Source organism: Peromyscus californicus, unplaced genomic scaffold, assembly GCF_007827085.1.
Source record: "Peromyscus californicus insignis strain IS unplaced genomic scaffold, ASM782708v3 Scaffold_7__1_contigs__length_154581171, whole genome shotgun sequence".
Classification (NCBI taxonomy): Eukaryota; Metazoa; Chordata; class Mammalia; order Rodentia; family Cricetidae; genus Peromyscus; species Peromyscus californicus.
Window position 1 is genome coordinate 67799639 of NW_026294595.1, and position 23162 is coordinate 67822800.

At 51.0% G+C, this 23162-nt stretch overlaps 1 protein-coding gene across 1 annotated transcript in view; it reads right to left on the minus strand.

Moving 5' to 3' along the window:
- Positions 1-23162, minus strand: part of Creb3l1 (cAMP responsive element binding protein 3 like 1) — a 42875-nt gene that overhangs the window by 6273 nt on the left and 13440 nt on the right. Inside the window, exons 2-8 of the mRNA XM_052722483.1 lie at positions 13358-13586; positions 7021-7205; positions 4908-4986; positions 3088-3245; positions 2363-2512; positions 2153-2211; positions 1927-1995 (exon numbers count right to left, since the gene is read on the minus strand). Of these exons, the coding sequence (XP_052578443.1) occupies positions 1927-1995; positions 2153-2211; positions 2363-2512; positions 3088-3245; positions 4908-4986; positions 7021-7205; positions 13358-13586 (929 nt within the window). The remainder of the gene's footprint in view (positions 1-1926; positions 1996-2152; positions 2212-2362; positions 2513-3087; positions 3246-4907; positions 4987-7020; positions 7206-13357; positions 13587-23162) is intronic.

Here is a 23162-nt window from a genome sequence, read left to right on the forward strand (position 1 = left end):
ACACCATGCTGGTTTCAGTCATTGTGTCTTAGAACCTTCACACAGGTCCTGTTAGCCAGTGCTGCTGTCACGTCCTTGGTGCCAAGAAAACTAGGCCCAGAGGTTCAGGAGATAGCAGAGTGGGGCAAGAGCCTAGAGCCCGGGGCTGTGATCTCATGCCCGGTGCCCATGTGGGTTCCGTGGCACTGACGCTTCTCAAGCTAAGTGCAATGGAGTCATCCAGGGCGCTTGTTAAAATGCAGCTGGGATGCTGGAGAAAGGGCTTTAGCAGGTAAAGTGCTCACCCACGCATAAGGATCTGAATGTGGACCCCAGCATCCCTGTGAGAAGGCCAGGCATGAGCTAGGCATGGCGGCACACACCTTTAGTCCCAGCACTCAAGAGGCAGAAAGCAGGTGGATTTCTGTGAGTTCAAGGCCAGCCTGATCTACATAGCGAGTTCCAGGACAGCCAGAGCTAAGTAATAGAGAGACCTTGTCTAAAAAAAAAGCCAGGAATCCAGGCATGGAAGCCAGGCATGGCTGCTATAACCCTCGTGTGTCAGGGGAGAGGGACAGTGGTCACAGGACAGAACCAGCCAGTTCAGCCAACCAGTGGGTGTCAGACTTAGTGAAAGACCCTGTTTTAAATGCTAAAGTGAAGAACAGCCATGGAAGACACCAGATGTTGACCTCTGGCGACACACACACACACACACACATACACACACACAACACACAGAGATAACACACATACAAAGATAACTCACACACACAGATAACACATACAGATACATACAGAGATAACACACACAGATACACACAGAGATAACACACAGACTCACACACGGATAACACACACAGATAACATAACACACACCAACACATACACATGCACGCTATGTAGATTCTGACCCAGCAATCTTAGGAAAGTCCTGAAATTCCTGATTTCTTACAAGTTCTCAGGCCATAATGGGGAACTGGCTAGCAAGGGTCTAGGCCAGCACATTTAACAGTCATGGGAACTACTGGAAGGTATACTAAAACCCTGAAAGAGATGGTTCGGTGGTTAAGAGCACTGGCTGCTTTCCAGAGTACCTGGGCTCAGTCCCCAGCATCCACATGACAGCTCATAACCATCTGGAACTCCAGTTCCAGGAGATCCAACACCCTCTTCTGGCCTCCATGGGCACTTGGCACGCATGTGCTATTCAGACATACATGCAGGCAAAACATTCGTACACATAAAATAAACAGCAGCAACACTGATTGCATCCAGGCACAGTGACGCACACGTGGTACTCTAGTACTCAGGAGGCAGAGGCAGAGGAATCAGGAAGGAGTTCAAGGTTGTCCTCAGCTCCTTAGCGCTTCTAAGCCAGACTCAGTCTCAAAACAAAATAAAATCTACCCAGAGTGCTGGGCCTTCCCTCTGCAGTGAATGATTCAGTAAACCCAACCTTGGGTCAGAGAATAAGTATTTCTTTGTTTTTGTTTATTTCTTTGAGACAGGGTCTCTCTATGTAGCCCCGACTGTCCTGGAGCTCCCTCTGTAGACCAGGCTGACCTGGAACTCAGAGATCTGCCTGCCTCTGCCTCTCAAGTGCTGGGATTAAAGGCGTGCACCATTATGCCCTTCGAGAGAGAATAAGCATTCCTAACAAGTTGAGAGATAGTGCTGATGCTGATGCTGATGCTGCGGAGCACATCTGGAAAGTCTCTGTCCTGTGTAGTCTTACTTGAGCATCTTACCAGCCTGTCAGATGTCTAGAGTTATGTGTAGTTAAAGTCAGCTGGGAAGCCAGGGACCGGCAGGACATCAGAGCTCCCAGTTCCTGGGGTACATTCTGGGGTATTATCCTGACCTGGCTATCTATCTTCTCCCCTGCCTCCCAGAGCCAGCCAGCACCTTTAGTGGGGTAGGTGGGACACAGGGGGTACCACTCACCTGTTGGCATTCTCTAGGGTCTCCACCTTCTTCCACAGCTCAGTGTTCTCTGATGTATATGTCTCCACCCTGGAAGGATCAGGCAGACACAGGCTGAAGGCATCCCCATAGACTCAGCTGCCCCACAGCCGCTGCCCACTACCACCCCATCGCCTGCAGCCGGGCCTCCGGCTGAGGACAGCACACCAGGCTGGAGTCCCGGCCCTGCCCGCTCTGGAACACTTACTTCTTTTCTAGACATTCCACGTACTCCTTCTTCTTGCGGCGACTCTCCTGGGCCGAGATCTAAAGGAGGGAGTTCCCAAACAAGGGTCACCATTGCCAACTAGCCACTTCCTGGGTCATTCCCAGTTTCAGAGCTGACATCATCAGGGGACAGAGGCCCTCCTCAGTGGAAGTTCCCGTAGTCTTAGGGTAGGGATGGCTCCAGCCTTACCTTGTTCTTGATTTTCCTGCGTACCCTCTTCAAGGCCTTCTCCTCAGCCTTGGTGAGGGGGAGTTTGGTGGGGATGGGGTAACCCTCGGCGATCAAGGTTCGCTTCTCCTCTTCTGTCAAGAGCAGTGGCCCTGATGTCCCCTGTAGTTTCTGAAGAAAACAGACAATTCTGGCTTCACATTTGAGCACTGCTGTGAGCTCAGCTCTCTGAACCTCACTTTCCTCCTTGGGAAAGGGGAACCCTCTGAGTTAAGTCCAGTGACATGCATCGAGTGTCAGAATGACTTTGGGAGGCCCTTTCCCCTGTCCTACCCTAGAATCCAGTCTCAAAGCTCATTTGCCCGGGGCCCCCTAAACAGCACCCCCCTTGTGTCCCTCCCCACAATTTCAATTTAGGAGGATCCATGCCCTCCCAGGGTTCAGGGTCTCTTTCCATGTTGCCCCCAAATAGCCTGGGTCACTTGCCAGGGTTGAGAAATGTCAGGTTCTCGGCTCCACGACAATGTGCCTTCTAGGCCTTCTTGGACCTTATCTTTCTACCTTTGATTTCCATTCATCTTGAGGCAGAACTGAAAAACTCCCCCTTACTTGCCTGCTGGGCACCTCCCTGAATCTGATGGGATAAGTATCAGATGTGGAGCTTCCTGACCCCTTCACTGATGAGGGCACTGGGTAAACCTATTTATCACCTCACCTCCAGGGTCAGCCCATCCTTAGTTACTTACATGAGGGGCAGTGAGGAGCGGCGAGGTGGAAATGGCCGTGGAGGAGCGGGCCATGGGCCGGACAGGGCTGGAAGGGGGCAGAGAGCGGGGACTCTGGGAGCCGTCACTGTCACTGCCATGGCTGCTGGGGGGTGTTGGAGGCATCTGTACGAGGTCCTCTGCAAAAAGTAGAGGGCTAGGTTAGTAGGGTTGCACCTCATGTCTGCTCTGACATCGTGAGTTCAGCTGAACATGGCCTGTGCCAGCCCTGTCCCCGAAGGAAATGTGCTGATAGGCCCTTAGCCTCAGCTGTAATATGAGAAGCCCCTTGGCAGTGCCAGGAAAAATGACTGCTGAGTACTGCCCATCTCTGACAGTGCAGAGGAAGGCCCCTGCAACCTTGGTGAGGAGCCCCTGGGCCACATGCTCCCCTACCTGTGGCTTTACAGGATTCAGGTTCTTTAAGCCCCAGCTCTGAAAGTCCAGAGGGGACTAAGGTCTCCAAGCAGATCCAGGGGGCTCAGGCTGACCAGTGTCCTCCCTTTTCCTTTCTCTGACTCTAAAACACTGATCCAGTTTCAGGGACAGGGTGGCAGGTGTTGGGATTGCAGCAGAGCGGTGAGGAGTGATGCTCCTCCTCCACACTGTCCGCTTCGCTTCATGGCCAGAGCAGCAGGAAGACCGACACTCTCAGCAGGTGTCAGAAAGAGGTGTCTAAGCAGCGATGCTGGGAAAGCTCCCGGGATGGCACAGATCCAGGTGTGGAAACCTGGGCTCCATGGCCACGGAGAGCAGGGTTTGGCATAGGTTGGCACCCACAGAAGGCTTTCTCCTTTCTATGATGCTTACTTGTCTCTTATGGATCCCACTCTGAAAAGAATGGCTTCTCTTCCGTATATAAGCACCTATGGTACCTTATTTGTATTTCCAATCTTGTGGTATTTAGCTCAGGGCTTGACACATGTATAATAGATGTTGAATCAATGTTGACATGTTAATATGGTGGGATTAGAACGATTCTGCTACCGTCTCTCACTCCAGTAACTCACAGAAGCTGACCATGGCCTCTTGACCCAATGAGCTGTACAGGTTCCCTGTGGATTTGCTATCTGCACACCTATATCACTGCTGAGTCTGTGACCTTAGGAACCCTATGATCTACTTGGTACAGAGATTGTCTTCTCTCTTTGCTTTGACAATACCTAGGACAATTAAGATGGTACCCAGTAAATCTTGGTTGGATGCATGGATAGATAGATGGGTGTTTGGTTGGGTGGGTAGATGGGTAGATAGATGAATTAATGGATGTTTGGTGGATGGTTTGATGGATAGATGGGCATATGGATGGTTTTTTAGTTGGATGGATGGATGAATAGATGAATGAATGGATGGGTGGGTGGTAGAGTGATAGATGGATTCATAGATGAATGGATAGTTGGATACACAGATGGGTGAATGGATGGATGGACAGATGTTTGGATGGATAAATGGGTAGATGGGTAGATGGATAAATAGATGAGTGGATGGTTGAGTAAGTGATGGATGAATGGGTGGATGGATGGATGGAAGGTGACCGGTGATTATAAAGTGTTCTTCAGTTAGTGAGTGGGTGGAAGGGGGATCAGCAAATGGAATGGGGTTGGTAGAACGATGGCACTTGAAGATTGAGTAAAGAAGGAATGGAAGAAAAAGAGGGAGCATAGAGAGATTGAGAGCGAGAGATTGGGAAGGTGAGAACATCTGGGGGGAGAAGTGGGAGTTTTGAGGGAGGGGTGGACTGGACAAGGGAGCAGGATGCTGTCTGTCTGTCTGTAATCAGAGTCATTCTTGTGCATGCTTACCTGGTGTCACTTTGAGGAACTGGCTCACTTCTGGGGGTTCTGCTTTGATCACTGGCAGCTGAGTCATTTCTCCTGGGGCCTGAGGAAGAGACAGGTTCAGCTCCATCACCTGCCCCTGGGACAATCCTCATCACACTATTCGCCCTCCTCCCTCCCTCAGGCTGGAGGTCCATCCTGCATGGTTGGAAGAATGGCTGGCCGCAAGAGTCCTGGGCTCAGCCCAGACAGAACAGAGAGGCAAGTTCTAATGCTTGGAGAAGCCACACTAAGAGCAGAGAGGGGTGCTCCACACTGTAGGGCAGAACTGAATCCCAGGAAGCAGGATTCCCGTGGCGTCTGGGGCCATGCCACCTTCCAGAGGCTGACCCTTCACCAACTATGAAAGCCATGTAGGCCTTGGTATGTGGTTGCCATGAGGACAGGAGGTCATGTTAGTCTTACACTAGCTGTTGGATGATTGGGAACAATAGTTCAGGAGGAATCAATTGGCCAAGGCTCAGAGAAAGCTGAAATGGGACGTGGGATACAAATGGGAGGCGGGCTCATACAAGGAAGCCTGCAGCAGCGAGAGCCCTCCTTGAGCGGCTTTGAACAAGGCACGGGTGAAACCAGAGGTGCATTCTTTTTTTTTTTTTTTTTTTTTTTTGGTTTTTCGAGACAGGGTTTCTCTGTGTAGCTTTGCGCCTTTCCTGGGACTCACTTGGTAGCCCAGGCTGGCCTCGAACTCACAGAGATCCGCCTGGCTCTGCCTCCCGAGTGCTGGGATTAAAGGCGTGCGCCACCACCGCCCGGCCCCAGAGGTGCATTCTTAACAAGTGTGTATTCCTATTTATTTAAATTCCGGAGTATTGTTCTAGAAAGGGCTTCAGGAACATGTGTGGCTTTGTACATATGAACTTCACCAACACGCATGTAAGTGGTGATCTCTGTGAGGTGGGTGTGGCTCTTGGGACTGTCTCGTCCCGCTGGGTCTGCTGGCAGCAGAGATCACAACGCCGTGGGGCTGGGAGGGACAGAGTGCTGAACACTGGACAGTGAGGAAGAACAGAGAGAGAGCAGGGTGTCCAGGAGCTGGCCATTCCCTGGTCTACACCCAGCTCCATGTCCGCACGGCAGATAAGGGGACCTGAGGGGACACTAGGGGACTGCAGTGTGCAGTGCTGGGGCTCTTCCCAGACTGGCTCCCGTAACCTGCACTGTCTAGAGTGGGAATCCTCCGCCCTAGGGTCTGACAGGCCACGCTGGGGAACGCAGCTTCGAAATTTCTGACTTCATGATTTGGGGCTTAACTCCTGGGAACTTCCGTTTCTCCACCGTGGTTCCTTCATCCTTCTGATGCTGACTGAGCCGGTCCTGGAGGTCTCTAAGAATCTAGCTGGTTGTCAATCAGCCCTTGAACCTTGGGAGTGGGAAGGGCTTCCTTGTTTATGACCACCTACTTTGAACCCAGGTGGCCAGCAGGAGGCGAACCCCCTGCCTAGGGATTAATGTTTGTCTGTTTGTTTGTTTTAAACTATGGAACTTTAGGCCTTGTGGCTTGCACTTATGTTACAGGGAAGGAAGCTGAAGAAAAGAGAGAAGGTAAGTCTGTCGACAGTCAGGAGCAAGCGTGGCCAGCAGAGGCTCTCCCAGAAGCCAGTGGTCTGGGCCTCACTCCTGAAGGGTCTTGGGCTTACAACTGTTACCTATACACTCCAGAAGTGGAGGTAAGGTTGGTTATGAGCGTGGCTTATTAATCTAAATGCAAACTAACTAAAATACAACACCTTTTTTTTTTTTTTTGCATTTACATGTTGATCTTTCTCCAAGTCCTGAAACTTAAAAGGAAAGGAAGTACCCTGGGGTACGTATCTCCCTTGACTTCGAAACTAACCTCAGCCCTGCCTGGTGCCCTGAAAGCTTTCTCTGCATGCAGGGAGGGCCCAGCATGCTTGGCAGGCACTGGAGGATGGTGAAGGGGTGGCCAGTGTGGGAGGCAGAGGACCCTCAGCCCCCCAGGTTCCCAGCTTGTGGAGCCCTGGGGTGGAGTCCAGGACATTGGGTGTCACTGCCCTCTGTCTCCCCTCAGCCTTCACTCCCTCCCTCAGCCCCTATCACTAGTTCCTAGGCTCACCTGGTGAGGAATGGGCAGCCTGGAGATGGGGCTGAGGCCCAGCAGTGGTGGTGTGGCCATGGCAGCAGCAGCAGCCATGGCAGAGGAGGCAGCCAGAGGGTCGACGGGTAACTCCGGGCTCTGCTCCTGCTTCACCATAATGGAGCACAGTTTGTGTCCCAGGGCCCACGCTCCACGTTCTACATCTGTGGGGAGGATGAAATGGGAAGTACTCAGGTTCAGGGGCTCCCTGAGCAGAGAGCTCTGACCGACTTCTGCCTACCGGTGAGTACCCTGGACTGAGGAGAGATGTCAGAGTGCCCATCCGGGGGCAGGCAGGAAAGCTGAGCCACTCTGGTGAAGTGAGATGGGTGGGCTGGAACCAGAAGCGGCAAGAGCATCTTTGTGTCTAGACGCTCACAGAACGGGCTTGGCCACAGCACCTAGACCTCCCCCCCGACCGGCTGCGTGACCTTAGGCAAGCTGCTTATCCTCTCTGAGTCTCAGCTTCCTCGTCTTTAAAATGGAGCAAGTGGGGCTGAGGAGATGGCTTGGTTTGCAAAGGGCTTGCTGAGAGAGAATGAGGACCTTAGTTCAGATCCCTGGCACCCATATAAAAAGCTGGACACAGCCAGGCGGCGGTGGCACATGCCTTTAACCCCAGCACTCGGGAGGCAGAGCCAGGAGGATTTCTGTGAATTTGAGGCCAGCCTGGTCTATAGAGCGAGATCCAGGACAGGCAGCAAAACTACACAGAGAAACCTTGTCTCGGAAAAAAAAAAAAAAAAAGAGCTGGGCACAACAGCATGTGCCCATCAGTGCAGTGATACAGGAGGACCTTCAGGGCTCACTGGCCAGCCAGTCCAGTCAATCACTGGGCTCCAGGTTCAATGAGAGACCCTGCCTCAAAAGTAATGGGTGAGTGACTGAGGAAGATACTTGACCTCGCCATGCACGTGCACACACATCCCATGCACGTGCACACACATACGCACACACAAGACTACATACAAACACACATGGGGGAAAATAAGGACATAAACAGGACAGACCCGATGGGGGGTTTTAAGAATTGCCGGTATAGTGCTTGTAAACACTAAGCACAGTGCCTGCAAGAAATGGATGTTCGTTAAGCAGTAACTAGTGTTAACAGGATTATCTCTATTCGGTAAACACTGCCCCACAGCATGAGAACAGTCCGGGACAGGGATGGTGGAGTCAGAAAGGTTAACAGGAAGCATGGCCTTGGGAGCTGCCCTGGAGCTGTACCTCTATCCCAAAGTGCTGAGGAGCCAGAGGGGTTTGAACATGCTGGGATTCATAAGTTTAGATTTCTTTTTACTATGCTAAAATTATGAGTCTATGTGCATGTAAGAGCAGGTGTGTGCAGAAGAGGACATTGGATCTCCTGAAGCCCGAGGGACAGGTGCTTGTGAGCCACTGACATGACATGAGTGCTGGGAAATCCAACTTGAGTCTCCTGCAGCAGAGGCTCTTATTCACCCGGCCATCTGCAATCCTTGGACTCTTAATTTAAAAGGCATAACTCTGGCTCTTTCGGCTGCTTCCCAGCCACCATGATGTGAACCGTTCCACCGTACACTCCCCGCCAAGATAGACTATAGGGTAGCTAAGAGGAGCTCCTGTTCTGATGAGTGAGATCCACAGACTTCTGAAAGCAGAGGTACCCTAGCAGCAGCTGACAGCCACAGCTGTGATTGAAAACATGTTTGAAAAAAATCACAGCCAGTGAGATGGCTCATTGTGCAAGCCTGGTGACCTGGGTTTGAGCCCCGGAAACCACCACATAAAGGTAGGAGAAAGAACAGACTCTGCAAAGTTACCCTGTGACCGCCACACGTGATCCGTGGTACATGTGCACCCTCCTTCATCCTACACACTCTAATAATAATAATAATAATAATAATAATAATAATAATAATAATAATAATAATAGATGGCTGCAGTTTCTGGGGGTGGTAAGATTTGGAATGTGGCCACGGGAGTGGATGGCTGAGGACTGCTGTCTTGGAAGGCACCTCTCATGTTGTCTTATTTCCCAGAATTGTATGAAGGGTGCTAACGTCCATGTACACCCCCAGATTAGCAATTTCATAGATTGGGGGCAGACTTAAGAGCTGCTCAGGTGCTCATCATTTTTAGATTTGAATGTGAGCTTTGAAACCCAATTATGTGAAAGGAGCAAGCAGACTGGCTATATCTCCAGGTGCGGGGGTGGGCGGGGACTGACAAGAGGGGCAGGGAGGTATTTGGGGGGATGCTGTTGAACTAAATGGTCCAGGAGAGAGAAGATGAGGCCTGGGCGAAGGCGAACAGTAGGAACAGAGAGGAAAGACTTAGAAGAAAAAAGTCACCTTTGTTTTTTAATTTTATTTCACATACATTGTGCTTTGTCTACGTATGTCTGTATGAGGGTGTCACATTCCCTAGAACTGGAGTTTGCAGACAGCTGTGATCTGTTATGTGGGTGCTGGGAATTGAACCCAGGCCCTTCTAGAATTGAACCCAGTGCTCTTAACGGGTGAGCCACCTCTGCAGCCTCTTTGTTTATTTGCTTATTTGTTAGAGACAAGGTCTCAAGTAGTCCAGACTGACTCTGAACTTGCTATGTAGCTGAGGATGACCTTGGTGACCTTGGTTCTCCTGCCTCCACCTTCCCAGCATCAGGATTATAGGTGTGTGCCACCGTGCCCCGTGTATGCTGGTGCTGGGGATGGAACCCAAGGCCTTCTCCATACTGGGGTACCACATATGACGTTAGGAACGAAGTTCAAAGGGCGAGTCCGTAGGACTCAGTGATGGGGACTCACGGAGGTAGGAGAGGGATTAGGTTTGTGCTGTGGGATGTTCTGTATGGCAAATGTGTTGCTGATTGGTCAATAAATAAAACACTGATTGGCCATTGGCTAGGCAGGAAGTGTAGGCGGGACAAGGAGGAGAATAAAGCTGGGAAGTGGAAGACTGAGTCAGAGAGACACTGCCAGCTGCCACGATGAGAAACAGCATGTGAAGATGCCGGTAAGCCACGAGCCATGTGGCAAGGTATAGATTTATAGAAATGGATTAATTTAAGCTGTAAGAACAGTTAGCAAGAAGCCTGCCACGGCCATACAGTTTGTAACCAATATAAGTCTCTGTGTTTACTTGATCGGGTCTGAGTGGATGTGGGACTGGCAGGTGAGAGAGATTTGCCCTGACTGTGGGCCAGGCAGGAAAACTCTAGCTACAGGTTTGCCCATGGCAGACTCCACCTCCTAACACGTAGTCATGTAGTGGGTCTTTTGGCCTCACCTGGGCTGCAGGGCTGGTATGCCTCAGCATTCTCCAGTGGGCAGTGGGTGTCTCTCATTCCAAGGGAGTACTGCAGCAGTAAGGCAGGAGCCAGGGGGTCAGCTTGCAGGGGTGGGATGTAGGGACTCTGGGGCCCACTATGGGTGTAGAGAGGAGTCAGAGATGGTCTGGTCCCACCTCAGAGGACAGGCTCCTCCCTGCTGGGAGCCTGAGAACTCAGCCCTGGGCCACAGGCAGCCCTAGAGTTCAGGAACACCCACTGTCTTTCCAAATTACAGGGCCAAGCTGTGGGCGTTCGGGAAGCTGCCCCCACAAAGGGCCACAGACAAATTGCTTTAAAAATAGACCTGGGCGGCTGAGGAGTTGCTGAGCCAGCGAGAAGGGTGGATGGAGACTATCATGGGATGAGAAGGGTCTGTATCATATCCCAGCTCTTCCCAGGCTGGAGTCAGAGACCTCACAGAGGTCCAGGAGCTTGGCAGGTGCTAAGGTGTGGTGAGCAGCTGGGACCTCAGCAGTCCCAAGCCATGGGCCCTCCCAAGACTTTAGAAAGTGTCCCTGCCTTCTTGGCAGGGAAGGCAAGGACCTGTCACCCCTGGGGAGCCTCTGCAGCACAATACAGACTAAGACCCCAATGCTCATGAACTACGACTCTGGGGAGGCACCACTTTCTCCCCATTTCATAGATGTGACAATCAAGAACTCATGCTCAAAGCCTCTGGAAGAGAAAATGAACAAATTCCATTGACTGCTCTAGCCACTCCTGGAATTAATAGGACTTTAATGTGCCCACAAAACCAGTGGCCGGTTGCTGATATATATCCCACGCTGGGCCTAGAGCTGGGAGCTTTATGGATACTTTTTTTCAATCCTGTCCAGAACTCTCAGGTATATATTATTTTCATCTTTTAAAAAAGACTTTCAGGGGCTGGAGAGCTGGCTCAGCGGTTAAGAGCACTGGCTGCTCTTCCAGGGGTCCTGAGTTCAATTCCCAACAACCACATGGTGGCTCACAACCATCTTCAATGAGAGCTGGTGCCCTCTTCTGGCCCACAGGGATACATGCAGACAGAACATTGTATACATAATAAATAAATGTTTGAAGGAAAAAAACAAACAAAACAAAAACAAACAAACAAAACAAAACAAAAACAAGAGACAGGTCTGTGTGATTATTCAGCCAAAAATGACAGGACCAAGATTTCCTGTCTTAGAGGAAATGACCAGATAAGAGGTATTTTGGGGGTGGGGCACAGTGTGATTACCTTGGAGGAGAAATTCGGAGGCAGGGGGCTGTTCACTTTGAAGATAGAAGTTGGAAGAGAGGGTTGCTACACTGAGCCCCACTTCAGGAGCAATAATTGGAATAGGGCTCCTCAGAGGTATTTTGGAGGATGTCGGTATAAGGAGATGGGAGGTTCTAGATTCTCTGTAATCTGTCCATATTTAGGGTGATGATTTTTGTAGTTGTGGTTATTATTTTGAGGTTGGTCTATGTTGCAATCCAGGGCTGTCCTGGAACTTGCTAGGTAGCCAGTCTGGCCTCAGGCTCACGATCCACCTTCCCTCAGCTTCTCAAGTGCTGAGATCACAGGTAGGCACCATCATGCCTAATCTCATCTATTATTTAATTACCTCCACTGTGTGCTCTAAGTCAGTGGTTCTCAGCAGCCCCTGATATGCTGGGTCCTAGCTACAGGGTTTCAGACTCAGCAGGGCTGAGTGGGTGCTGCAGTTTGGATTTTTGTTTGTTTAGAATTGAACCTAGTGTGTCCTGCACAGTAGAAGCCATGGACTGACCATGACTGCACTGAACGCTAGTCTCTTTTTCCTTTTGTAAATTTTTGAGACAGGATCTCACTAAGTTACCCAGGTTGACTTTGAACTTTCTATCCTCCCGTTTCATTTAAAAACATTGATTTATTTATGTGTGAGTGCTCTGCCTGCAAGTTTGTCTGCTCGACTGAGGGGGGCTTTGGATCTCATTATAGGTGGTTGGGAGCCACCATGTGGGTGCTGTGAATTAAACTCAGGACCTCTGGAAGAGCGGCCAGTGCTCTCAACCAGGAGGAGTGGCTGAGCTGTCCGGCCAGCCCTCATTTGTTGTTCGTAGTTTGTGTGTTTGGAGAGAAGGTCTCACTATGCAGCCCAGACTGGCCTCAGACTTACCATCCACCCACCCAGCCCCGTGGTTACCAGTGTGCATTACCATGCTGGGCTGGCTGCAGCTGGGCATTTATTATTATTATTATGGTTTATTTTATTTATTTATTTTTTAAGACAGGGTCTCTCTATGTAGCTCTAGCTGTCCGGGAACTTACTTTGTAGCCCAGGCTGGCCTCCACTTCTCAGAGATCTGACTATCTCTGCATCCTGAGTGCTGGGATGAGAGATGTGCATCACTATGGCCAGATCTGATTTTATTTGATGTGTGTGGATGCGTATGGGAGGGGACACAGGTGCATGCTCAGGTGTGTGTGTTTGTGCCTGCGGAGGGCCGAGGTGGGTGGATGTTAGATGTCTTCCTCTACTGATCTCCAAATCACTGTTTGAGGCCCAGTCTCTCATTGAACCTGGAGTTCTCTGTTTCAGTTAAGATGTCTGGCCAGCAAGTTTCCAGACTCTACCTGTTTCCCAGTTTATTCTCCTCCACGCACCTGCCCTACGGTTACAGAACCCACCGCTGCCCAGTTTTTATGTGGTTGCTGGAGACTCAGACTCAGGTCTCATGCTTGAGTGGTGGGCACATTCCTGTAAGCCACCTCCAGCAGCTCCAGGCTCTGCATTTGTAACAGGTTGTCAGTGACATCACAGCCTAAGGACCACTCTGTGTGATCTGCTTGTTTACTGAAGTCAGGGCACACCCTCTGAGAAGTGGCCAAATGGTTTTGATTTCAGGGGAAGTCAAAAGGCCAGGAGCTGTTGGACGGGTTTTGTGGGCAGATGCCCAGGGAGTCTCAGCCTGTAGAGTGCCTCTCCCGTGTCCCGTCCCCCGCCTCCCCCCACACAAGAAGCTTCCTCCCTCCTGGGCCCTTGCACATCTTACCTTGGGTGGTGTCCTCCATCTTGATGGGCACAAGGGGACTCTGGGGTGCAGAATCCCCACTCAGGGAGTAGCTGTGCTCAGCCTGGATGCCTGGAGCAGGGGAGTCCAGTTCCATGTCCAGCAGAGGGCTCTTCTCATCCAGCACAGGGTCATCAAAGAAGCTGCTGAACAGGTCATTGGAGAAGTCCTCCATGTTCTCCACAAAATGGTCCAAGTGCTCTGGGAAGTGCTGGGGAGGGCGGAGGAAACTCAGTTTGGCTTGGAGAGGGGGTACAGGTGCTGCTGTGACAGTCACCTCATGTTCTTTTCTCCCCACCATCCACACCATCATGTCACTGCCACCCTCCCCATGACCAGCTTCACCAACTCCAGCTCTCACTGCTTCTTCTTCTTTCTAAATTTTTTTGTTGCTGTGCATGGTGATACACCCCTTTAATCCCAGCGCTCAGGAGGCAGAGGCAGGCGGATCTTTGTGAGTTTGAGGCCAGACTGGTCTACAGAGTGAGATCCAGGACGGCCCGGGCTATGTAGAGAGACACTGTCTCAAAATTTTTTTTTTCAAAATTTTTTATCATCATCATCATCATCATCATCATCATCATCATCATCATCTCTGTGTGTGTCTGTGTGTGTGTGTGTAGACATGTATGCCTACATGTGGCATACATGTGGAGGTCAGAGGATAACTTTGTGGGGTTTTCTATTCTTCCATCTTTGTGTGGGGTTGGAGGACATGATTCAGGCTGCTAGGTACGTGAGACAAATGCCTTTACTCACTGAATAATCTCACCAACCTCCCCACTTTTAAAATTTGTATTTATTTTTTTTAAATTAGGGTCTGGAGAGGTGGACGAGCAGTTAAGAACACTTGCTGCTCTTGCAGAGAACCCAGGCTTAGTTCCCAGTCTCCACATGGTGGCTCACAACCATCTGTAGCTCCAGTTCCACGGAATCTGGTGCCCTCTCCTGACCCATAGGCACCCAGCACACATATGGTGCACTTACAGACATGCAAGCAAAACACTCATACGCATTACATAAAAATAAATGAATCTTTTTTAGAAATCAAAGTGGATGGAACCTGAGAAACCAGGTTGACCTCTGGCACGTGCGCGCACACCTCCCCCCCACACACCTGGGGAGGAGTACAAACAGACAGGACAAAAGTCACAAATAATGCCTATGAAGGACGTGGGTGCATTGGAAAATAGGCTCAGGCAGCAGAGATAATGTGGCAAGAGCCCAAGTCTTGCTGCCTGGCACAGGGAACCTTGGAATCCTGCAGTGCCATCCACCTTGATTAAAATTGTTTCTTTGTTTTTATTTCTATGTATAAGTGTTTTGCCCACATGTACGTCTGTGTACCTCATGTATGCCTGTTTCCCATGGAGTCTGAAGAGGGCATCTGGTCCCCTGGAACTGGAGTTACAGATGACTGGGAGCCCACTTATGAGTACTGGAAATCAAACTAGAGTCCTCTGCAAGAGCAGACAGTGGCCTTACCTGCTGAGCCCTATTTCCAGCCTTTCCCACCACGTGGATTTTCGATACAGGCCTGGGGACTCACCGGGTGGGCTAGGCTGGTTAGCCTGCTGGAATTCTCCTCTCTCTGCCCGCCCCCTCTCCACGCCACTCTGAGATTATAGGCATGAGCTACCTTGCCCCTTTTGAGGGAGTCCAAGGGATCTAACTCAGATCCTCATGAATTTTACTGACTGAGGGAGGGAGTAGAGAGAACCTTGAGTGAGTGAAGTCCCAAGTGAATGTGCGTTTTGGCCTGGGCATACCCAGGTCAAGGACTTCAAGACCTGAGACCCATGGGACAGTTGACAAAGGCTCAGGAGAATTGGCAAAGATTTTCTTGGGAGTCCAAGTATGAGAGTTTATGGGTTATTGATCAGTGTGTGCAGCTTCCTCCTCCTGATGTGTACAGTCTGAGACTACTCCCTGCAGAGACCCACGGAGCCCTCCTACCCAGCTAGCTGCCCCCCTGCCCCGTACTGTGCATAATAACCTCACTGAGATTTCAGGTTATGGCAGCAATGGGAACAGAACCTTACCTGATCCCTCCCAGCTTCCCTGTCTGTGTGTCTGTCATCTCCTCATTCTCTCAACACCCCTAGCCAGGGTTTCGGGACCCAAGCCTTTCTGGTTGAGGCAACTGAGTTATTATTCCCCAACCCACTACCTGCCTGCTTTTTCTTTTTATGTAAATTAGTTTATGTATGCTAAGTGCTTTGCCTGCATTATTACGTGCACTCTGTACATGCCTGGTGCCCTTGAAGTGGGTGCCAGAAGAGGGCTTGGGATCCCCAAAACTGGAGTTACAGATGGTTGCTAGCTCCCATGTGGGTGCTGAGAATCGAATGTAGGTCCTCCACAAGAGCAACAAGGGCTCTTAACTGCTGAGCCCTCTCTCCAGTCCTCCTGCTGCTTTTTTTTTTTTTTTTTTTTTTTTTTTTTGAGACAGGGTCTTGTTATGTAGTCCAGGCTAGCTTCAAACTCATGATCTTCCCGTCTGAGCCTCCTGAGTATCAGAGTATCAGGCCTCTACCATGCCTGCCCAAACTGTTCTTTATCCCAAGGCTTCAGGCTGTGGAGCCACCTCACTGAGGTTTGAGTCCTGGCCGTGACCCTTCCCGCTATTGACTCAGCCTGTGTAAGGGCAAGTGGTGACTCACTAATGGTTATGAAATCAAATTAGTGGGTCATGGCCAAAACTTAAAAAATACACTGGGAAAAAATTTCCTTGACACACAATAATTGTACATGTCTACGGGGCAGACTTTGACATTTCATTACATGTGTCCATGCACAATGCGCAGATTGGGTTAATGGGGCATATCCATCACCTTAAAACAGGTATCCTTTATGTGGAGCATTGAAAATGCTGTCTGCTAGCTAGTTTGTTGTATATAATTAATCGTTGTCAACCACAGCCACCCCACCGTGCTACAAGACATTAGCTCCCACTCCTTTGCCACTGCATCCCTGTCCCCAGGGCCCACTCTCCCCAGCCCCTGCTATCCCTGCCAGTTCCAGCCCCTGGCAACCACTATTCTGCTTTCTGCTTCCACCAATCAGCTTTCAAAGCTTCTACATACAGGTGAAAGCATGGTTTTTCTTTTCATCTGGGTGTTTTGTATGCTAAGCAAGTGCTTTGTAAGATCTAAATGATATAAGCTGGCTCCCGTCCATGTGGGCATTTATGACCAGAATTTAAGAAAAAAATAGCACAGAATAAAATACAAAATAAGTAGAAAATATCAGAATGCATCACACATACCGAAGTAAAAAAACCCGGTGAAATATTAATCTCAGCTATGCATATACTTGATAGAGATATCAAATCCCCTTCTCAGAAATAAATGAACAAAAACTCTGATAGTGATTGTGGGAAAACTAATTAACCTGTGTCTTAACCTCCTCTGTATAGAGTGGGGCTGATAGTATTTCCACTTGCTAAAGTTATTGCTGGGATTAAGCCACATATGAGTAAAGGTTTTGGACAGTCCCTCAAACTGCCATAAATCAATAAAAGGTCATATCATCAATAAAACACCCCAGGGTCAACACATAGTAGGTGCTTTTTCCCCCTTAAAGAGTCATAGATGTGCAACACACTGTTACCACTGTTCATGAGTGCTTTTGCAGATGGGGTGAATGAGAATGGGTTAGGGTTGCTTCAGGCTCTGTATTGCCACCTGGTCAATGCAATGCTGGCTCTGTGGGATTGGCTCCATATCCAGAGTCATTAGCTTTCTGTGTCCTGAACTGTTAGGAGACTGTCCCCAGGAGGCAGGGGTGAGCAATGCCTTCTGCTTCAGGATAAGCCACCAGATAAGCAGGGTTTGAGCAAGGGCTGCAACCATGTAGACTTGTTTTCAACTCTTTTTTGTTTGTTTGTTTTAGATTTGGTTTTTCAAGACAGGGTTTCTCTGTGTAGTTTTGGTGCCTATCCTGGATCCCACTCTGTAGACCAGGCCAGCCTCGAACTCACAGAGATCCACCTGGCTCTGCCTCCCGAGTGCTGGGATTAAAGGCGTGCGCCACCACCACCCGACTTTGTTTTCAACTCTTAGCTCCATTACTTGCTGAATTGTTTAACTTTTCTGTGTCTCTGTTTCGTCATCCAGAAGTAGGAAATGCAGTTCCTACCCCATTGCATTGTCATGGGGATCAAGTGTTGGTCACATGCTTAGTACTCGCCTCATATGATTATGAAAATAAAATGAGTGAATATACACGAAGCACTCAGAACAGCACTTGGTGGGTAATAAGTGCCCAACAGTTTGTAGTTATTACTATGAAAACAGAAACCCCTAAACTCTGGGCATGAGCCTAGAATCTCTAGAGGGAGGTGGTTTGAGTTTCCCCTCTGAACAAGTGTGATGAGAGACTCGAGGACAGAGTGAGTCCAGAGACGCCACTGGCATATTCTGGGAGTCCCACTTCTGTTCTCCCAGGAATCATCATCATTATTTTATATTTTTGTTTTTATTTAAATATTCCAAAGTGCTTTCATATATCCCCCACCCTCTCTGTAACTATGATGACCTTGAATTTCTGATCCTCTTGCCTCCAAGAGGTACTGGGGATGGAGCCCAAGGCCTTATGCATTCTAGGCAGCCGCCCTTACCAGCCGAGCCACGCCCCCAGCCCCTGCATCATTTCATTACGCAGCACCCCACCATTCCCCAAAAAGCAAAGGTATTTGTATTTGACTGATAGGGAATCTGGGGCCCGGGAGCCAGACAGAACCAGAAAGTGTCCATGGTCCCTCACTGTCCAGACCTTCTCCAGTCACCACACACCTCTCCCTGTTTGGAAATAGCCTGACTGCTGCCAGACTGTGTACTCCCGGAGGCAGATCTGTGCCCAGTTCGCCTGCTAGATAATCATTCAATAGGGGTGCAAGGGCAGAGCCTTGCATCTCAGAGCAAGGCCGCTAATGGATTAGCTGTTCAGGAGCGCCTGGGTGGCGCGGTGCAAAGACCTCAGGTGCTGAACAAGTCTCTCCATCAACCGAGAATCCAGACAGAAACGCTTCAGAGGTGTACCCTCCTCACCAACTGCCATCACCCTCAGCCAACACTGAACGGGCCACGTCCGCGGCAGAACCAGGCGAGCCCAGCTGGGGGCGCTTCCTTCCAGCAGAATTGTGTGTGTGTGTGTGTGTGTGTGTGTGTGTGTGTGTGTGTGTGTGTGTGTCGGGGGGGCTCTCTCCAAGGCGGCGGTGGGGCCCAGGGGAGGGGGTTGCGCAGAGCTGGAGGAGCCGTGAGTCAGCGGCGACAGTATTTCTCCAGCAGCTGCTCCGCAGGCGATAAGGGTTTGCCAAGCCCCTTCCCGGGGGCCTGGGAAAGGAGAGCCAGCACCCTCCAGTCTGGGATAGGGGTCCCTGAAGTTTCCAGTTTCAGGAAGACGAACGAGAATGACCCATTTTGGGGATGCCCAAAGGAACTTGCTAGAGGGCCTCAGTTGGCCGGGTGTTATGAGGCGCCCCCCACCCCACCTGCTAGAAACAGCAGCCAAAGCTCAGCAAGCTAGAGCTTCCCGAGCGATGGGAGCCAAGTGGAAGAGGAGGGCGGCCAAGGGGCAGGCAGGGTGGGGTGGAGGACGCTCCCTCGTTCCGTCCTCCTTGCCCGGGGTTCCTGGAGTGCTGGTTGGATGGTGGTCGTGTCACATCGCACCTAGCTTCATCTGCCTCTCATGGGAGCGGTGCCACCAGTAGCTGCTCACTGAATGCTGTAGGCTCCTTCGATCTAATGTCTGGCCTCTCGGACATGCAGATCAGTTATGGTTCGAGACAGCAGGAACCTGAGAAAACTAATGGTCTATGCTCCTCAACCCATTTTACTAATGAGAAAAGCTAAGGTCCAGAGAGAGCAAGCCGTTTACCCACAGTCACACAGCGAGTAGTCAATATTTCGGGCGGGGCTCTCCGCAGCTCTGGGATTGCGCAGAGGGGAAGGGGGGTTTCCCTCGTGTTCTCTACTCACCTCCCTCCATCCCCGTAAAGCTCTCTCTAGAGACTTCAGACCTCCCCAGGCTCTGGCCCTGGTCGCTGTCTCCCGCTATCCAGCACCCCCTTCCAGCTCACACAGACACACAAAAATCAGATTTAGGCTGTCTCATGGAAATTGGGGGTGGAGCTGGGGGAGAGAAAGGCTGGTGGCTAGGAGTTCATAGAGGGTCTGTTAGGGTGGGCAGCCTTCAGGGGTGCCTTCTCACACAGGCAACGGGGGTGGGAAGCCAGAGAAGGAGACATTTCTCTCCTCCGTAAAGACTTTTTTCCTACACTTGTGCCAATATCAGCTCCTTCTCGGCCGCCACGCGCAGCCGGCGCCGGCTCCACTCTCTGGAAGGAGAGGTCCCCAGCCCTCCGGCTCTCAAGCCGGCACCCCGCCTCCCCGGCTGCTGCGCCTCCCCTTGGCCCCGCAGCTCAGCCGCCCACCCTTTAAATTTTAGGGGTGGATAAGGGGTCCAGTTTGCCCTGCAGTTACGTGGCTAAAGTGGCCGGCTGGGCCCCGCCCCTCTCAGGAATCTTGCTTGCTCATTGGTGAAAGCGGAGGAGCTTCTGGCCAATGAGAGGAGACTGCGAGCCACCGCCCGCCTGGCCCAGAGCGCGGCTGCGCAGAGCCGGGTTCGAGACCGGGAAGCTTGCGGGGAGGTGGGGAAGTACAGCCTGGGCTTGGTCTGCGGTTGGGGCAGAGCTGAGATGGCAATTCTGCGGTGTTTGGAGACCCTAACCAGTCGCGTGGCCACCCGTGACGAGAGGCGAATGGAGAGAGAGCAACTCACTTCTAGCTCTGCCCCACCCCCTCTTCCTGTAATCTTAGCATAGGGTGGCACCGAGGGACCGCAAGGCTCCAGCCCCTGGTGTGAGAGGGGTCTTTCCCAGGGTTGTACAGAATAAACACTTGGTCCTTACTGCGACCCTCTCCTTAACCTTTCCACAGGGGTCAGTGCAGGCAGAGAAAATATCTGGGCTCAGCAGCTGGCTGGAGTATGCGTGCTAACTGCCACTTGTTTGCCCCTCCCCCCAAGCCCCTGGTCCTCTGACGCCTGCACCCCTGCCCTGGTTTCTGCCCCAAATCCCTGGCCCAGACAGATTCAGTCTGTGCTGGGTGGGGGAGACCTAAATTGGTCCAGACCGAGCTCTGGGATCAGGGGTGAGGGAAATCCCCAGCGAACATTCCTTCTGAGAGAGTGAGCTCTGGGAAGAGATGGGAGGAGACTTCTCTCACATCTCCCTCTTTGTCTTCCCCGGAAGGGCTGCAGCAGATGCCTCTCGTCCCCTAACACACTGACCCATACATTCCCGGACGGTTACTTGCCTGGTGACCACTAGATAATTGCCTCCATTTCAAGCCCAAAGTTCACCGCTGTGAGTCACTGCGGTGTCCAGTGCGGGTGGGAGTTGGGTGAGGGGGCACACGACCAAGACTACAGAGAGGGGGAGTGGGCTCCTGGGTCCCCAGTTGTCAGCAGATCTCTTTGTCCTTAAGCATCATCATCCAGGTCTTTGGAGACCCTGAAAGACTAAGAACTTGTCTTCTAGATCTAGGCTCTTGGCTGCCTGGCAAAAGGGGACAGACATTGGGACCAAATTCAGGAGGCCCCAGATGGAGACCTATCTACCTGGCTCTGCTCTGAGGCCCGGGCAGGGTCAAATGGTGTGCCCAGGTTTCTACTGGGTTACTGCTGTGGGATGGTCTGTATGTCAAATTACTCTGATTGGTCAATAAATAAAACACTGATTGGCCAGTGGCTAGGCAGGAAGTATAGGCAGGACTAACAGAGAGGAGAAAAGAAAGAACAGGAAGGCAGAAGGAGTCACTGCCAGCCGCCGCCATGACAAGCATGTGAAGATGCCGGTAAGCCACGAGCCACGTGGCAAGGTATAGATTTATGGAAATGGATTTATTTAAGCTTTAAGAACAGTTAGCAAGAAGCCTGCCACGGCCATACAGTTTGTAAGCAATATAAGTCTCTGTGTTTACTTGGTTGGGTCCGAGTGGCTGTGGGACTGGCGGGTGACAAAAATTTGTCCTGACTGTGGGCCAGGCAGGAAAACTCTAGCTACAGGTTACAGTTTGTGTCCCTCCTGAAGTAAGGTGCTAGGGGCAGAAGGAAGAGCCAGTTCATCTTTGTCTAGCCTCTCTGAGCCTAGAAGGGGTAAAGCCTTCCTGGAGGCCTCCTGGTAGGTGTGGGAGTTACAGGGAGTCTGTTATTCTAACTATCCTCACTATCAACCTTTCTTCTGCAAGCCAAGGAAGGAGAGTGTTGAGTCATTCTGTTATTTCCTTATTGAACTATTAACCATAGGACCTAAGTGCAAATAAACAGGAATGCTTCTGTGAGTGCACGCATACACCTGTGTACATTTGTACATGTGTACACTGCAACACAGACCTGGGCTGGAGAGGGGGGACCTTCCACCCGGGGAATCTCCATCTCTCTGACATGACACAGTGAGGGATACAGACCACCTCACCCCCGCAACTGAGACACTGAGATTTATCTTGCACAGGGTCTATCATATGCACACTACCGCCACCCACACCCCAGTTTACATAGGTGTACACTATCAGGCAGTAACAGAAGCCCAAGGAGGACATTTATCAGATGGGATCAGATGGGCAGCAATTCAAAGTGCTGGGGATCAGTCTCACAGTTAGAGCCTCTAAGTGTGCAGGAGGCCCTGGGCAATCACCAGTACCACAAAACCACCGAAGACTAGGTGTGGCGGCACACGCCTTTAATCCCAGCACTTGGGAGGCAGAGGCAGGTGGGTCTCTGTGAGTTTGGGGTCAGCCAGGGTTACATAGGGACCTAGCTCAAAAACCAAAACAATAAGAAACACACACATGTGAAGTCATCCCATACAGGCTCACATAGACACATGGCCACATGCAACATCTCACATGCTCTCAGGCCTAAAAGCACTAAGCCACATGCCTGAGATGACTGAATCATGTGAGCCCAAGTGAGAGAAGATTTGGGAGTCCCAGCCTTGTTTGGGGCTGGGACAGTAACAGCTGGGATTGGAGGAGTGCCTGTTGTGGAGTCTGCAGCTTTTTTTTCGTGCCAGTGTGTGCTGGAAAAAGAGGAGAGTGGGTAAGCTGGCACCCGCTGCAGGCGATTTCTATGCCAAGCAAGGTCCTGGAAGGGCATCTACCACCTCTGCAGTCCCCAGCCTGGGAGTCTAGTCATCTATTTTCCCTCCACTAACCCTGCCCTGGTCAGGCCGCAGGTCCCTCAGGGTCCCAGTCATCTGACAAGGCAGCCCCTTGCTCTGCCCCAACTCTGAGGTGGGTGCCAGGCACCATCTGGGCAGGAGGAAGCTATGGCAGTGAGGGCCACTGCCCAGGGCTCAGATTAGCTGTGACTGGCACCACTGAGGGATGGCAACTCATGGTCTGGCTGCTGGAGAGGCTGGTCCATATGCACTAGCCAGAGGAGGCCTTCAGGACAGCTCAGGACACTGAAACCAAGGGCCTGGGCTGGCACTGGGGACCTCTGGAGAAGAAAGGCCAGCAGTCACCCTCATTATCTGCCACGCACACATTTGCCTTTCCTGAACGCTTACTGTGTTCAGCTCTGCAGACTGAGAGATGGGCAAGCAGGCCTGCTTCCCATTCTAGAAAGGCTTTTTGACATGGTGTGACTACCCGTTTTATGAAGGTAGGTCCATGTTTGGAAGTGTGATCACTTTCTAGGGTTGTGATCTCCTGAACCCTAAAACAACTATGTCATTTCCCTGCTCAATATCCATCCATAACTCCCAAGTGCCCCTGGAATA